A 16,923-nucleotide genomic window follows, 5' to 3' on the forward strand; every position below is an offset into this window, starting at 1 on the left:
CAATTAAAGAAAAGCTTTCTTTTACTTCTTCCTTGATTTCATCCCATCGACATTTTATGATAATTTATATTTAGACGTTCTAGACGTGAGAACTCCAGGCAACACCGGGCAGTATAAATTAATATATTATGAGCATAATCCACAAAAATATCGTCGAAACTTTAAATTGGCACTATCAGTTTCTGTTCAATCATTGAGTTCAAGCAGCGAATAGCGCGATTTAAGAAAAGGATTGCTACTAAAACCATAATTCTTCGTATTTTCAATTTTTATAACTTATATTAAAAAAACAATGTTCTAAATCTCATTGTGCGATTTTTTTATATCGATAATCGATGAAATCGATTCAAGAATTAATATAATCGATTCAAGAATTAACAAGTCACGCATCCTTAGTTACGTTCTCGTGCTTCTTCGTCGCTCATACCTCTTTGGTATCCTTGTCCGTGCTGAGACACGCGTGGATAACCCTGGTGCGCGGATTCCTGGTGCTGCGCTGCGCCTCGAAGAAGCTCTTAGGCTCGGTGAGTATCAGGACACCGCGCCAGCTCAGATTGGCTTCCAGCCAAGCGGTGCTGGAGATCGCACCTATCTGAAAGAACGACGGCGGCTGTGCTCGGTGACAGATTTACGAGGCCGGCCGCGTAATCGCGATAGAAATCGCGAGATAAATCGAGTGCATCTCCGCAGTCTAATTTTCTTCGTTCCTCGCCGCCAATAACACGAAGATAAATCGGCGAGCGAACAGATATGGCGCTCCTACCTATCCTCTTGCCGGTTTGTATTTTTAACTCATCGCGTGTCGGAGGCAATTTGCTAGTTTTGCGTGCGCGGTGCCTTCATCGGTGTTACGCTGTGCACTATCATGAACGATAAAGAATCGTTACCGCAATTATTTGATATCTAATTCCGAGCTTTTAAAGCTATTGAAGCCTCGTCGTTGACACACTTCAATCTAATCTTCAATTCAGAGCTCGGGAAACCGCAAACGAGAGAACGTACGATAAAGTTCACATCAAAAGAGCTCCGACTCTAAATTCATTGAAGACTACGCTTACGTGTCAGTCAGATAACGTGTATAGATCCCACTTACAGAGTGAAATTATCTGGAAAACGTTAATCCCTTAAAAGTAGAAAGTTACGAGAAATAATTTACGTGGCTCAGCACTTTTACGCTTAAAATCGCATACAGTGCAGCGATGTGAGTTCTTTTCTCGAGAACAAAGGTTCATCCAATGTACAAATTCCATGCAAAATGAAATTATCTAGAAAATTCTATTTTTTCATACGTAGGAAATTACAGACGAGGGAGAGAAAGGACGCAGCTGAAACGTTTTCAAGTTTAATCGCGTGTGATATAATGATGCGAATTCTTTTTCCAAGAAGAAAAGTTGGTCTAATGTACGAAAAAAGTTCCGTGCAAAGTGAAATTATCTAGAAAATTTTATTGTCTTAAACATACAGAGAAAATTGTGATAGTAAAATTGATGTAGCTGAAACATCTTAAGTTTAATCGCGTTCGATGCAATGATACGAATTGTTCTCAAAAAACATTTTTCTCGAAAAACGTCTCGCGTCGAGGATTCTGTTCCCCGATAGTTGAGTACTTTTGTACAACTTATACATTATACAAATTGCTCCTCGTAGTCTGTAAAAAGCTATCACAGTTTCACAAATAAAGAAACATCACGGCATCACCGCGGAAGAAATGGAATTTCCAAGCACGGTGACGCCGCGAAACATTAATCCTAATCGGGAATTAAAACGGAAGAATTTCTCACCCTGCTGATGTATTCTGCATAGACTCCCTCGCGCTTGCTCTGTGATAAAGTGGCTACGTATTTCTCCTCCAACGTTTGCGTGGCGTTCAACGGATCCTGATGCGTCGTGGGTTTCAAGTGCACCTGCCGTATGTAAGCGACCAATTGCGGATTATCCATCGAAACACTGTCGAGCACGTAGTCCCTGGTCATGTTCGCATCGAACGCCTGCCTCCTAGTAACGGAACGTCGGCTTTAAGCTACATCACCAGTGGTATTCAACCTCTCCCTGTCGTCTAATCCGCGCCTCGATCACGTAATCCTCTCGTGGGAACAAAAGAAACACCAAAAAAAAAACGACAAGTGCGAACGTTCGCACGAACTGACCGAACGCGAAATTGCGATTTGCATTAGTGGTGGACTGGAATCGCGAGGCTCCTCTCGCAGAACCAGATAATTAGATGCAAATGACATTGTTTTTGATATAATATAAGGTTTGCTCATTTTATAAAAATTCAACGTGTGCATATTACGTAACGTCCCAAAAATGGATTTTCGTCTCATTTGCAAAAATAGGTTGCATATTTAATTTTTTGTTTTTACCCAGAAAGTAGAAATTAATATTTAATGTCAGGTCATATGAAATATTCAGGCTATTACGGTCATTCTTTTGTTCAGATATTTTATTTAATCTAAGTATAAAATATAAACTAAAACAAAAGTAGAAAATACGTTGAATAGAACAAATAGAATTTGTTTTAATCTCTCACTTACAATCGCTTTATTTATTCGGGAAATCGGAATAAATCTCAATTAAATCCCAAAAAATATTCTATAGTTGGAATAAGAATGAAATTCTCAATTGGGGTATCCTAATACGATACATCTATTTAGATATCACACCCAATAAGTTTTGGTAATTTGATCGAAATCTATACAGTATTAGGGAATATTTAGAAAATTTCCGTGCGATTTTGGAAAATCAGACCGTATCCGAATTCGATTCCAAGAAATTTTGTGGCGAACGTTGTCCATCACGCATTGCTAATCGCGCGAGCTATCGTTCTTACAATTTTACTCGTCCGGATACTTGGGGAAATTTCGAATAATCTCGAGATCGCGGAGAATTCTTGTTTTTCCTTTATTAAAGAATACACTCAATTTTTATGTGACTTAGGGATTGATAAAAAGGTGTCACCTCAGAGCAGCGGCTTCACTCCAAACGAGTAGTAAAGCCATGGCGATGGAAAAAGCTCCAAGGAAAGCCAAGCAGGGGGCCACTCCTCTCCACCAAGTTCTCTTATAGCTGGCCAACGACGATCCGGTCATGACAGATCCTATAGGCGGTGGTAGAACTCCATTTGACGAAGGCGCTCCTGCGGGAGTCATTCTGCGAGAACAAAACAAACGTGTAAACATGAGTTCCATGCAAATCACGGAAATGAGGCACACTAGCGAGTTTGATTTCTAATGAGTTTTTGGCGTAACGTGTTCTACACGTTTCTCACGAAGGTGTTTGTTGACACGAAGGTATGAACTTCGTACGGATAGACGAAGTTACTAACAATATTTAACTCAGGAATAACCTAACCTAACCTAGATCATTTTGGCCATATTATGTATCGGTACATATACAGAGTATACTGTAATATGTGTAAACTACTTTAGGATGCTAAAAGCAAAACTACTTTAGGATACTAAAACCAAAACTACTTTAGGCATCCCATAATATGTGAAAACTACTTTAAAAATAAATTTAGCTCTATAAAATAATTAAAAAATTGCTGAAACATACGTCTTATTTATCCTTGTTTCCGAGTTATAGGCAATTTATCTTCTGACCTATACCTATGCTACTTTCACAAGAGATGTTGAAAATGACATCTCAATGCAAGTCTATAAACGTTTTGTTATTCATCTTTTTATTCTGTTTATACATCCAAATGTTATTCAAATTTAGTGGAAACCTTGCACAATTCTAAATTTCTTTAGCCGAGATTCCATCCGAAATATTTCAAATCTATGCTAAATCAATAAAAAATGGTTCGAATCTCGGCCAAACCGCGAAATTATTCGTATAAATAATTTTTTTTTCAACTTTTTACATATTTCGTTTAAACATTTTATTATTTATATAAATAATTTTACACATTTGACTTCATATTCATAATTAGCAAACCAAAAATGTCTATATCTTGTGTTCAATTTTATTTCTTATGCATTCTTGTTGCACTTATTGATGATAGGAATGAGAACATTAAAAAGCTATAAACTGCACTGAAAGAAAGCGGGGTGTAACCCCGGCTAGGTTAACTTGTTAGTCAAATTCTCGTATTTAGTTCCCGATTAAACAAGTTCAAACGATCGAACGGTTTCTCAACTAGTTAAAAATGATGAGAAGAAGGCGAGAAAAAGGTCGAAGTATCAATGGAAATTAACGGGTATCACCAGGATGGAACATCACTTAGTATCTTAATCAGTAACTTAATTACTAACTGGTAAAAACCCCCATTTCGCGATTGATTCGCATCGCGGATTTCTATGTAAAAGAAACTTAATTGAGGCCGCTGTGGAAGCAAACTTAATTTAAAGTTTAAATGAACGCGGTGCGTCGTGAAATTTTAAAAAATTGCAAAAGATTACAACTCCATCGCCCGGCGATTTAGCCAAGAAGGTGAGTCGACATGAATCGTACACCGGGAAATCCGTGATCAAGAAGAGGTTGTATAGGTGTTCTGGGACACCCTGTGCAGCAAGGCATGGAGGTATACGCATGAGTCACCCTGCGCACTTTCTAACCAACATTTTTTCTCAGTCACGTTCGAGCGAATGCACACGTAGGGATTCGACACAAAGGAAGACCCTCACGGATCAGGTAAATACTAGTTTGTTATCTATCACAGAGATCAGCTGCTGCAACTACTCCGTAGAATTTATGTTCTGTTATATGTCGTTCGACATGTTCCTCTTTTTTATTATTAGTTCGAGGTAATTTTTTATTTTTAATTATTGATCGATGAACGGCACGTCGTCGAAAAGAATTCTAATTTCAAGCAATGGAGATATACGGAGAGATCCAGTCCAGAAAAAGATAGATAAGTATAGAACACGGTGAAAAAGGTTTAGTAAATTAATGTAACAATGAACGAATCAAATGCGTTTTAGTTGAAAGAAATGGAATTTTTAAAGCCAAATTCTGAACCAGACATATTGTGTTTCTAAGACCCAAAGTTTTGAAAGAAACAGAATTTCAGTGATTCAAAATTTGGTTCTAAAAATTAGAAATTCTGTTTTCATTAGAATTTCTTATTCAAAGTTTCAATTTCAGAAGAGAATTATTAGTTCTTACGAACCAAATTCGCGGTTCTTGAGAACCAGAAATTCTATTTCCTTCAACCAAGATGCGTTTGATTCGCTTATTGTTACGTTCATTTTCCCAATCTTTTTTCTCCGTGTCGACAGTTCAATTTATCGAGGGAGAGAGAGAAAGGGAGTGATAGCTTTAGAAAAAGTTATAAAAATAGTTTCCTATCTCGCGCGCTAGGCAGCGGGTTGCGTGCGTCACGCTGCGCAGAATAATTCCGTTATTTGTCTTACGTTGTTAAAGCACGGTTTGCTCTGTTATATCGGCATAAATTGTGCACCACTTGAGACATCGCGCAAGGTGCGTCCCAGCATATTCAGTGACAACTTTTAGTGGATGCAAAGCAAGGCAAATGCTCGCCGTTAAATTCACTTGCCAGAGTTGAGACAAACCTTGTTCTAACCTCCTTCTGTAGAATATTTCGCGTACTCCATAAATACTGAAGAATGATGAATACATTCATTCATGGATTTCCCGATAAATGTAGAATCATTCGTTCTTTAACGAATATCTCGAAATGTATCAACAGGTTCCGATGAAAGTTGTTGGAAACGAAGAGAAACTTTTCGCGAATGTCGTTTTATTCGTGCCGCAAATCACAACTGCCGAATCTTCCCTCCTTGCGCATCTTATACGTTTTTCTTTCATCTTTCAGCGAATTTGAATAAAAATTTAATTCCAAGCTTAGATATATTTTTTAACACGTTGACTGCCATGATGGTTAATAGTGACCGACGCTATAATATTGTCACGTCTCACTGATTTATGTATAAAACGTAACCAACTGATATGCAACAAATTAAATATCAAAGATAGCTAATAAAGAGTCAACGAAACACACACGAATAAATGCATTACAAATTTCATTCATTTACCGTATTTTTGGTAATTCAAACTTGAATTGAGCATTGAAATTTAAAGTCAAAAATAAAAAAAAATGATATTAAATATAGAATATAAAAAATATGGTGTTAAGGTCGATATCTGCGTGTAAATCGAGAAGTACATTAGGTGTCTATACTCAAATTATTTGGTTATATTAACTATATGTTAAGTTGAAACTATTTCACCAAAGCATTCAATAACTATTATCCAGGCTGGTTGAATATTATCAAATCTTTTTTTCAGTGCAGGAAATCCAAGTAAAGAATTAAGGCATATAAGCACTATTTCGCAAAAGTTTGGAGCACTTTATAATTTGTGTGTATTATACGTGTTCATAAAATAATGATACCTATATCTGTAAAAGCAACATGATTCTGTCGTAAAATTACAGGGCGCTTCAAACTTTTGAACGGTACTGACGCCCGGTGTACGTCGCGGGACGTCCTGCGCGACTCGAATCGGACTCTGTTCGCGGCTACATCCTTGCGTCGTGATTCTACCTCGTAGTATTTACTCACTTTGCTTTCACCGGCTCCATGACGACTCGCGTTCTCCCTTATCCGTGAAATCGAAGCTGCTTCGGCGAGACGCGCGTATTCTATGCGCGGGACCATTTATATCCTCGACAGCGTCGCGACACACTTCGCTCACGTGCAGACGCTCGTTATCCCTGGCGCGGTTGTGCGCACGTGAGCGCGTCACTCTCGCCGGTCACACGTGGGGCGCCGAAATTCGAAAACAATATCCTGAACACTGGACTCTGTTGTTATCGACACTCCGACCGTCACCTCGATATTTCGCGATTGTTGTCACAGCGGATCGCGCGCGCGTGATATCAACCGCGCAAATGTCGGTTCACAAGTGTCGCAAATTCGGCAGTACAGTCGCGCTCATGATACGATCCTCGACCTTCTCGCACGTGTTGTCGCCGACGTAGTGTGTTGTGCGCCGTTCTGCTGGGTCAATGAGAGGCAACCCGCGCTGGGGTTTGTTGCTCTCTGCGCGTTCGTTCCGCTTTCTCCGCGATGACAACGACGACGACGCTGCAACGGCAAAACGTTGCGACGAGAGTCAGTATGAGCAATCGGTCAAGGGACGAAGGTCGTTTTTCCCCGTGTCTTCTTTGTTTTCTAGAGTCACTCGCCGCGAGAGTATGCGCAGCCGAACGTCCGACGAAGTTCTGGTCGAGCCGTTACACAGTGTGTTCTTCAGCGCGCGAGTTGGTAGAGATTTTCAAAATGCGTTCGCACTTGCACATTCTCGTCCGACTCATTCGAGATTTATCGAACATCGACTCTGTTGTGAACAACCTCGGGATCTTCATGAATCTTCAGCTTCGTCGCAAGTGGCTCGACAATTTTCTCCGTAATTTTCCAAGGCGAACCCAATTACAAGAGAGGTTACCGGATCCCCGAGGTACGGTTAGTCGAGCATTTCGTGGTTACTCCACACGTGCTTCTTGAAGGAAAATTCAAAGCTCCGTGGACAGAGTTCAAGAACGGAGATTAATCTAATTGGTTTTTGAATTCTTTTTCGGACGCAGAATCAAATGCTTTAAGGATTATTCACGAATCCCTTCTTCTTCGTCTCGCTCTTGTTTCCTCTTTCTCCTCTCACGATTGCTCCTCAGGATTTCTACTGTGCTTTTCGACCGTGCTGCAGGTGAATTTTTATAGAATCGATCCCTCGTAACATGGCGGTATTCACTGACGGTCCTTTCTTCAGTTTATTCCTTATTCCGCCGAGTATTTCTTATAGTTGCACCGCGAAGAGAGAAACGTTCCCCGAAGCGGCGAAAATTCCTTGAGGGATCAGCAGGATCGTCGAGCTTCTCCGCGTAGTTTCCGCCAATGTTCGGCCGCTTCTCCTGCAATAAAAATCGACCCCTAACAATCGGTCTCCGACCGAGATCGACGACTTAGCCGGCATGAGTCACGCGACCCCATCCCGAAAATTCCACGCCGGCCCGTTCCTTTCGCTCCCGTCGCTCCCGTAGCCACGAACCTCCCCTTCTGGAATGCACTCGAGACGTCTCCCGCGATCGGACTCCCCGACGGAAGAAAGCCACGGCGAAAGAGGGGTCGACGTAGTCGAGATCGCGCACCGCTGGCGCGACTCGCACTCTTTCTCTCTTTCTGCCAGTCTCTTCGGCTTCCCCGCTGGCTGACATCGGATTACATATATCGATTCTAACGAGACGACGACCTTACGCGACGAACGGAACAAAGGCGAGTCGGAGACGCCGACCGCGACGCGACACACCAAGCGAGCGAACATTCCGGGCATTCACGACGGTGGAGGCGGCAGCGGCGGCGGTGGCGGCGGCGACAGAGACGGTGGAGGTGGCTGAACAGAGAAAGCATGTGTCGTGTATTATCGTCGAATGTCGCATTGCAGCCACAACGACGACGACGACGGCGGCGGCGGCAACGGTGGCGATGACGACACACACATGACGATGCCCTCCACATCTGTCGTCGTCTGTCCTCGTCATATATACAGCCGCCGCGTCGTCATCGCTACCGCCGCCGGCCCGACCGACCATTTCTGTTCTCTCTTCTTCTACTTCTTCTGTCGTTTGACATGTGGATGAGATATGCAGGCTTCTGTTCTGTCAGTGTGTCTACAAGCAAGTCCGTGGCTCTTCGCGCAACAGACTGCAAGCGAAGACACGAGATGCGTGAACGAGGCATGAGAGTAAAAAAGGTGCTCGAGAATTGTGTAGTGGAGGTCGAGTCTAGATGACCCCAGGAATATGTTGTTTATGTGCTTTTTGTGAGTATTTTATTATATATATTTTTAATACAAGTCCTTTTAGAAACATAGAGAGATACTTTTCTCTGAATTTTATATATATAAAATCGGAATAGTATTACAATGAAAAAATAGAAAAAATTTATTTAGTAATAGTAAAGTAAACTCTACTCTCTCTCTTTTGAGCTTCTCGAGAAATTTTGTGTTAAGGGGGCAGATCACTGTAGAGGATTAAAAAATCGATTTTTTTACTTCAATTAATAATACTATATGTATAATATATTCCCAAAGTTTGGTTTTGAAATTCAAAATCTAAAGAGTCATACAGGACCATTTCTTATACGCAGGTACGAGCGCGTGAGGCGAGATCTAAGCGCACAGTGACTCGCAGCGGCTTTATTCCGAAAAACCCCTTTGAAAAACCTTTCTAAGAAAGATCTAGAAAAGATCTAGAAAAGGTCTAGAACTTCCTTAGAAAAGTGCTTAGGTGGGTACGCACGAAATGCGAATGAAAGAGTTAATAGTACGATTTGGCGGTTAGCTCCAAAGCATGTACATTCTGACCCAGTGGCGTAGGCAGAAGGGAGGCTGAGGGGGCTGCAGCCCCCCCCAAATTAATTTTTTCAGTTACGCTAAATGTGAGAAAAATTTTTTTGAATGACCTTTTTTTTGCTCGTCAAAAATAAAAAGTACAGGCTCCCAAAACTTTTTTCTAGTTACGCCACTAACTATTCTGACCTTAAAATAATCGAAATCGCCGCCTATATTGTCGCTGGGATATTTAATGAAGACTACTTTGCTGTTTTGAAGATAATGGAAATAATGGAAGATAATTAGAAATTAAAATTGGGCTTCTACGTAAATAACAGGAGCTAAAGTGCAAGCCGTATTGCGCCGACTCTGTCGCGACGCTGAACATTTTTTTGCTACATACAATTTATAAACATTTTTCTTAAATAAAAAATATTTTTTTAATACTTTAATATGCAAGCAAAAACATTACAAAGTTGGGAAGCGATTGGATAAGTACATTCTTCTAAAAAATTCCCGAAAATTCCCTTATTTTTTACATTTTACAGTGATCTTCTCCCTTAGCGATGCATTATTAGCTAGAATAAAGTTTCTTGCAAGTGTATGATATACTATTTCGGATAGTAAAAGTAATTTTTATTAATAAAATTCGTTGAGATCGAGTATGCGGGCGGATAAAGTAAAATTGGCCTATAATTAAGGATAGGTAATAGGACTGTGGAGACCTCTCGCAGAGACTTCGGAACTACTAATCAGGATACATATTTTATATGTAATCTTCTTTTTTTAGCTTGTGCTACTTGGTAACTTAATTTAGTAAGCTAAACATCCGGTAAAGCAAGATAGTCACGATGCTATATGTTTGTTTTGTTTGTATTTTAGTTATTACAAAACAAAATATATAGTTAATGGAATCGTAGCGAGTATTAACACATAGAAGAAAATCGCCTATATCAGTTTGTCCAATCAGATATAAGAATTAGATATTTGAGAAGTTGTAACTACGGAATCCTGAAATATAGGACACCTAACCCTGATCTCCCTTGCACAGGATTACAGGAAAGCGCGGGACTCCAGTGCGGGACATCCACTTTCAAGATCCACTTGAAAACTCTTCTTTCTTTCTATCTAATAAATTCGAATTGAAAGTGCTGGCCGGGCAAAAAAACTGGCCACTTTAATACGCACGCTGCGCATCGCTGACTCGATATGGGAAAAAGTGTGCGAACATGAACATCCACTTTTCCGTACTTTACATACAGCGATTTCGGTCAGGTATGCACTAGAGTGCACTGATACGCACGAATTGATGTAACAACATGTGTACTGCACATGTGAGTATTCGATGTAGTATATGAATATGTGACAATCGGTACGCTGAAGAGAAATATTGACAATAAAATAAAAGTACCAGTGTCTTGTATCTAATTCTTAATATCATGGTCTTTAAATACTGATATTTAAAAGTTCAACACAGAATATATGTATATTTATATATTTAACAGGGTTAAAAATTAAGTTAGGAAGTTAATAATTTTTAACTTAAACTTAGTTACTTTAAAGTACATTAATGTTTATTTATTAATTCTTTTTATACCAGATAAAATAATCCACCAATACTAAAATTATTGCCGAATTCTAACAATATAAAATATGAAAAATTAAGAATAAAAATACTAGTAGAATTATGTTTATATCTCTGTGTGCCAGTATTATTTTTTTGTATGAAATCTTCAGCTGTTAGTATTTTATTTATATAAAAGTTCATTATTTTACATAAGTTTAATATATGATTAAAAAATTAATTATGTAAGAGGCATTTACATCGCTTTGCATAATTAAATTTCAACTTTAGTAATTTAATTTAATTTTAATTTAATGTTTATGGTTGTGTCACAAATTTTATTTCAACATATTTTGCAAGAATTTTTAGCATGCATTTTTTCACTTTATGAACCAAGATATAGAGACGTGACTAAAAAATAGAAAAATAACTTCCAAAATCTAGTTTGATCACCTAAATATGTAATTTAACAAGAATCTTAGTTTTGAGAACTACATATTTATTATATATAATTAAATTATTTTCTAATTATCACAGTACATTTGACTCGCACTATATTTAGCTAAATAATTTAGTGACAGCTATCAAAATTTAATACTTATTCCGATGGTTCCGAAAACCTTCTTTCAATATGCATGATGTTTAAGAGAATTTCTGTCGCGCGCGGTCCAGTGGCCGAGACACTTGTCAGCTATGTTTACGCACTTTAAGTACTTGAGTAAATTTGTATACGATGGGCTTTTAGAACGCATCAGAGAGAGTACTCAGTGCACACTCAATTCTCTAACAGACGCACGATCGATTGATTTACTAATAGATAGAACATTGTATGGAGTTCGAGCAAATTTAGAGAGATGAAAGTAGGTTTGTTTGATCTTCAACGCGCTATCTTCATTTGTTTAACGAAGTCACTCGGCGTCCAAAGACTCTTTTTCTGAAGGTTCTAAATGGGAAGCGCGATAAAAAGAAACAAAAATGAAAATTTAATATGGTTCTGGCGTTATACTCTATAGTCAATCACATATATTTTATATTTTTAATAAAATCATACATTATTTTATATACATTATATTATATTTTTAATAAAATCGTTTAAAGTAACTAAAAAAATAATTTTGCAACAATATTAGTGAGATAAAATTCGTGAATTTTATGATATGTAATCGTCAATACCGTGTCAATACCAAAGAAAAAAGATATGAATATGAAGTATATTCGTTATTGCATTTGATAAACGAACAATTTCATATAATTTGAATAACTTGTATGTATGATGTTGCCATGTTTCAACTCATATATTTCACGATTTCACAAATATTCTTATTGATAAATCTAAATTTCTCTTCGACCTGACAGTGAATTTATGAGATATTTCACTAAAATATGTTTTTTAAATGTTCATTTTATTATTACGGCCGTTTTTAAATTTTTGAATTTCGGAAAACGTTAATAAAAAAGTGCGCTTCTCACAGAGAAACAATTTATACGGTCGAATATTTTGCGTATTAAACAATATCGTCCATTAGCGACGCGCATGTGTTCTTTAAGGACGCATGTCCGCGCGTCGCTAACGAACGAAAATTCAAATCAGGCCTTGACTGACGCTTATAAGAATCCCATTTCTATCGGGAACGAAGCGCCATACCCCATGAGCAGCAGTGTAAATTGGATTTTTCAACGAGCCAGGTACGAAGAATCGCGCCTCGCTTGGCACTTACGCAACTCGCGTAAACTGCACCGCACATATCGCGCGACACGGACCGTTTGTTTTGCCCGCTTTCGCCGTGGAGGTCGTGAGATATCCGCCAACTTGTCGGGAAGAGATTACGCGAGGGAACTTTCGTCGACCTTCCCAATGAAAGAGACGTCATTGTTCTCCCTATCGCCTTCCACTTCCATTATTTTCTCCATCGGGATATCCGAGCCTACGGCCCTGCGAACCCACGTCGCTGCTACCGCATCACAGGTAGAGAAATTCAAGGGGCACGGAATGCAGTCGCATTTCTGAAACTACCAAAACCGCGAGAAAATCCCGCGAGCGTCTTTGTCCGCGTACCTGGGTACCCGGCTGATGAGCTGGGTATCTTCTCGCGTCAGTCAGGATCGGAGCATCGAACAGGTTTCTCGCGGTGCTCGTCCTGCCGCTGGAGATCCGCTCCAATATCCCCGAAGCCGAGAGCGGGTCCACGGTGACTCGTGGTCGACCCAGTGACGAGCCACACTGCGGTGTTTATGACACTACGCGGATAATGACACGCGAGAGTACCCGTTGGGAGGAAGTCTCCGTTTCTCTCACTCACTCACTCCCTCACTCACTCTCTTGCCCTCTCTTTTTATCCCTTTGTCAGTCACTCGCGCTCTCCTCTCTTCGCCTCCCACGCCAGCTCTACAGAACCAGAACGAACGAAGGAGAGAAAGAGAGAGAATTCGGCCGCGATTTAGCCGCGGGTTCACCGGCGCTCGCAGGATGGCACGCACCAACTGCCGAAGAGGAAGTGCAAGCGACGTGTGTGCCCGACTTGTGGCGAGTCGGCCTCTACTGCCCTCCAGCACCTGGAACCCAGCCTGACGCTGCTTGGCCGAGTACAATGCCTCCTATATCGGGTGTCCTTCTTTAAACGCCGCCTACCTCCGTCCTCAGCTATCCCCTTCAAGCCGACACGAGCCTCTCTCTCGCTTTTACGAGGACACTCTCCGCTCTCCTAGCCAGGTAGTACCCAGTGACTCTCATCTTGTCCCGGTGAACGGTGCCGATTACGCCGCCAGGTGTGAGCGTAATCGTCTGTGAATCGAGCGAACTCGATGATCTTCGGGCCGCTTAAGAATTCGCCAAAGTTTTTGTTTAACTACAAGTTATTGATCATTCCTGACACGCGCGATGGAAGAATATTATTTATTAACGAGTGGAATTAAGGGCGGCACGTCGCAATTACGGTTAGCTGCCTTTTTCCAACATTTATTAATTCTCATACGTTGCACGACGGTTCAGGCGTTTCCTGGTTTGCGAACTTTGCTGCGGAACGCGATATTAACCTTGATACAATACATATTTGTCCGATATTTTAATTTAGCTGACGTCGTTTTCATTCTCACTTATTTAAGTTACGTAAAAGCGCTAGTAAAAATCGATGAAAAATTATGTATATACTTTTAAGGTTGTAGAATAGAATTATAATAAAGAAATTATTGCAAATATTAACGTATTTCATTTTGTTGCAAATAAAAAGAGAAACACAAGAAAAACATGAGTTTTAAAAATTTATAACTTTTCTGAAAATAAATTTGAGAAATATATTAATCTAAGATTCTCCTATCAATACTTCAGCTTTTGAGAAAAAAAAATATTACATATTTCAGTTTGTCAAAAAGTATAATTATTTGAATATACAAAAATACATCATTTCTTTTTCAGTCGAGAAGTGAATAAAATAATAGTTTTAAGTTTTTGTGATATTAATATATTATATATAACGTAGATTTTACAAAAATTGTTACAAAGAACTATACTTAAGTTATTTTCTTTTATTCGTGACTAATTTGATGGTACGAGAGAAACTGTGATTACATATCCAAAAATAAATAAATTACTATTTTTATTTAATGTAAAGAACCAAAACAAGAAATCATTTTTATTTTATATTTCGGCGCTTTAAAGATCCTGAGTATTCGCCATATTGGATTGTGACGTCAAGAAATGACATTTGTATGAAGGAACATTTTAAATCACTTGAGTATATTTGTAAAATATTCTAGAAACTATTTTTTTCTATTGATAATCAATAAATAACCGTAAATGAACACGGAAAAGTCATTAGGAAAGATATGTTAAAGAGAAAAGATGCATATCACATTAATTTTACGGTTATTTATTGACTGTCATGGGAAAAGAATAGTTTTCGGTGCATTTTGCAAATATGCCTAAGTGATCAGAATGTTTCTTTCATACAAATATCTTTTTATGTGGAAATAGCACGTAAGACTTTTGGACATGCACTGTGCGCTTCTGACATCATCAGTTCAGAGTCCTGTGACGAGTACTTAGCCTTAATGTGGCACACTCGGTTCAGAAACTACCTTAAAGCAACTTTGCTTTTACTTATATGATACGTAATTGAAGTGGCTTAACCGTATTTAAAGTTAATATTTTCCCCGACTATATAACTTTTTTAGTACGGAAAGTAAAAGTTCCCTCAGTCTACTAGATTGCGGGAAATTACAAATTAAAAATTAGTTGAAGTTGAAAATGATCTCAGAGAGCTAGCTTGCAAGATTTGCCGCATGGAAGATCATCCTTTTTCTACTAGTATGCCTTGATATAAATGCGCATACTGCCATCTGAAAGCTCAGAACGAGCATAGTAAAGAGCTTTGAGGCTAACAATGTTTTACACACTTACGCGTTATTTTACATTATAACTCTATTTTCAACTCGTCGGTCGTATCACCGGCTTCGAAAATATCACGACGTCGCAAAAGCTATGGGAATCTTTTACGGAGCGAACGTTTGGGATGAGTTTGAACGAACTTATGCAAAAATGTACAAAAGATGTGCTTGATCTTCGATGAAATATTCATTCGCGAGGTTCCTGAATTATCGACGAAGTCAACAAACGTGTGTTGCATTGGAACATTTCGAAAAGAGAACAAAAGCAGCGCGAAGAGCGCTTTGAAGATTTTGTTGTTGATGAAAGCAAACGCGCCAAGAATAACAAAGTGGCAAATATGTTTCGGCTATGAGCCTGGTTAGCAATGGACATAAAAAGCTGCGTTAACTCGAAAGCCGGACATTGTAGTCCAGCCGGCTGCATGGTATTGATCCCGCAAGTTGCGCCCTTTTCATCGCGAAACATCGTTGCTGAAGTGGACAAAGGCGGCCACGGCAAGCGCACGGTTCCTTGATCGATGCGGAATGAATTAATTTTAGACCAAAGGAGTCCGGGGTTCAGCTGCCGTGTTGCCGTGAGGTATCCGACACACGTCAAACATGGAAACCGGTACATCCATTTAATATAGCTCCCCGCTTTATAGATATACAAAAACGTCTAATAATTAGATATTACGCTTAAACCGTATTAATCATTCGTATAGCCTTCAAAGACTACTCAAAACAATTTTTTTATCAGAATCGGTGAGAATCAAAGTACGTGATGTCTCCCTCTTATCAGACTTGATCTCAGAAATTAGATGACAATTTTTCATTTGAATCTCAGTTACAGATATAAATGTCACATATATCATAATTCAACTGAAAAACTTGAATCTAACTCGGAAAAGAAATTGGAGGCTCATATTAATAGTTATTACTTAAACTTAGAGTCTTAAGTAAGATACATAGAATTAAATAAGAGTTTTTCAGTAAATGCAGTTAATGCAGCTTTTCAGTTGAATCTCAATTACAGATAAAATCGCTTGTATCATAATTCAACCGAAAAACCTTGAATCTAATTTGGAATAAAAATCTGGATATCTCGCAAGCGTGAAGCAAATTTCAAATATCAATGTTTAATACGTATTTTATTCTCAGAGTATAATTAATGTATATTGTTATGTCCTCATTTTCTTACGCCAAGTCGATGTCGGTGTATTCTATTTGGGATTCTTTATTTCTTTGCGAACCCACATTTGAATATGCATAACAATATTTATGCTTATTGAATGCGCACTTAAATATACGCGGCGACATGGAGACGTGCGATTTTTTACAAAGTAACACTAATCGACCAGACTGATTAAAATTCCGGTGCGTAGATTGTCGCATGAAATTTCAATAATTCCTACAATTCCATTTGCGCCCCACTTTGGCAGTGTTTTCCCTATTGTAGTGATAAATTCCAGACGCGACGGCCTTGGCTCCGCCGTCGGCGAGCTGGCGTTTCGCGTATCGAATTTTCACGAGGGTGGCCATCGAACACGGACTCTTATGGATCACACTCATAATTCAAGAGGCTGGCGGCGGCCGACGGTATTTTTTATTTAGGATCTCGCTGCGGAATAACGAGATCGTCCTCCCGCGAGAGAAAAGAAGAAAAGCTGGACGAGAACGTGGGGCAGAACGCGGTAATGAGC

The 16,923-nt window shown here is 39.2% G+C and overlaps 1 protein-coding gene and 1 long non-coding RNA gene across 4 annotated transcripts in view; one reads left to right on the forward strand and one right to left on the reverse strand.

The window, feature by feature from the left end:
* LOC116848328 (protein Star-like) overlaps positions 1-13,467 on the reverse strand; it is a 24,676-nt gene extending 11,209 nt beyond the window's left edge. The window contains exons 1-5 of one of the 3 annotated variants that reach the window (XM_032824281.1): positions 12,915-13,463; positions 6,528-7,876; positions 2,959-3,150; positions 1,782-1,995; positions 428-592 (exon numbers count right to left, since the gene is read on the reverse strand). In XM_032824281.1, the coding sequence (XP_032680172.1) occupies positions 428-592; positions 1,782-1,995; positions 2,959-3,150; positions 6,528-6,547 (591 nt within the window). In that variant the 5' untranslated portion in view covers positions 6,548-7,876; positions 12,915-13,463. Of the gene's footprint in view, positions 1-427; positions 593-1,781; positions 1,996-2,958; positions 3,151-6,527; positions 7,877-12,914 lie in introns of those variants that run through there. The other 2 variants (XM_032824284.1, XM_032824283.1) reach the window with 2 other exon arrangements.
* On the forward strand, positions 8,637-12,072 carry LOC116848329. The gene is made up of 2 exons (XR_004378943.1): positions 8,637-8,784; positions 10,346-12,072. It is a non-coding gene; the product is annotated as an uncharacterized LOC116848329 (long non-coding RNA).
* Positions 13,468-16,923: the final 3,456 nt, after the last annotated feature.

The sequence above is a fragment of the Odontomachus brunneus genome, unplaced genomic scaffold, assembly GCF_010583005.1.
Source record: "Odontomachus brunneus isolate Ranch 3 - 2012 unplaced genomic scaffold, Obru_v1 Obru_scaffold_093, whole genome shotgun sequence".
Classification (NCBI taxonomy): Eukaryota; Metazoa; Arthropoda; class Insecta; order Hymenoptera; family Formicidae; genus Odontomachus; species Odontomachus brunneus.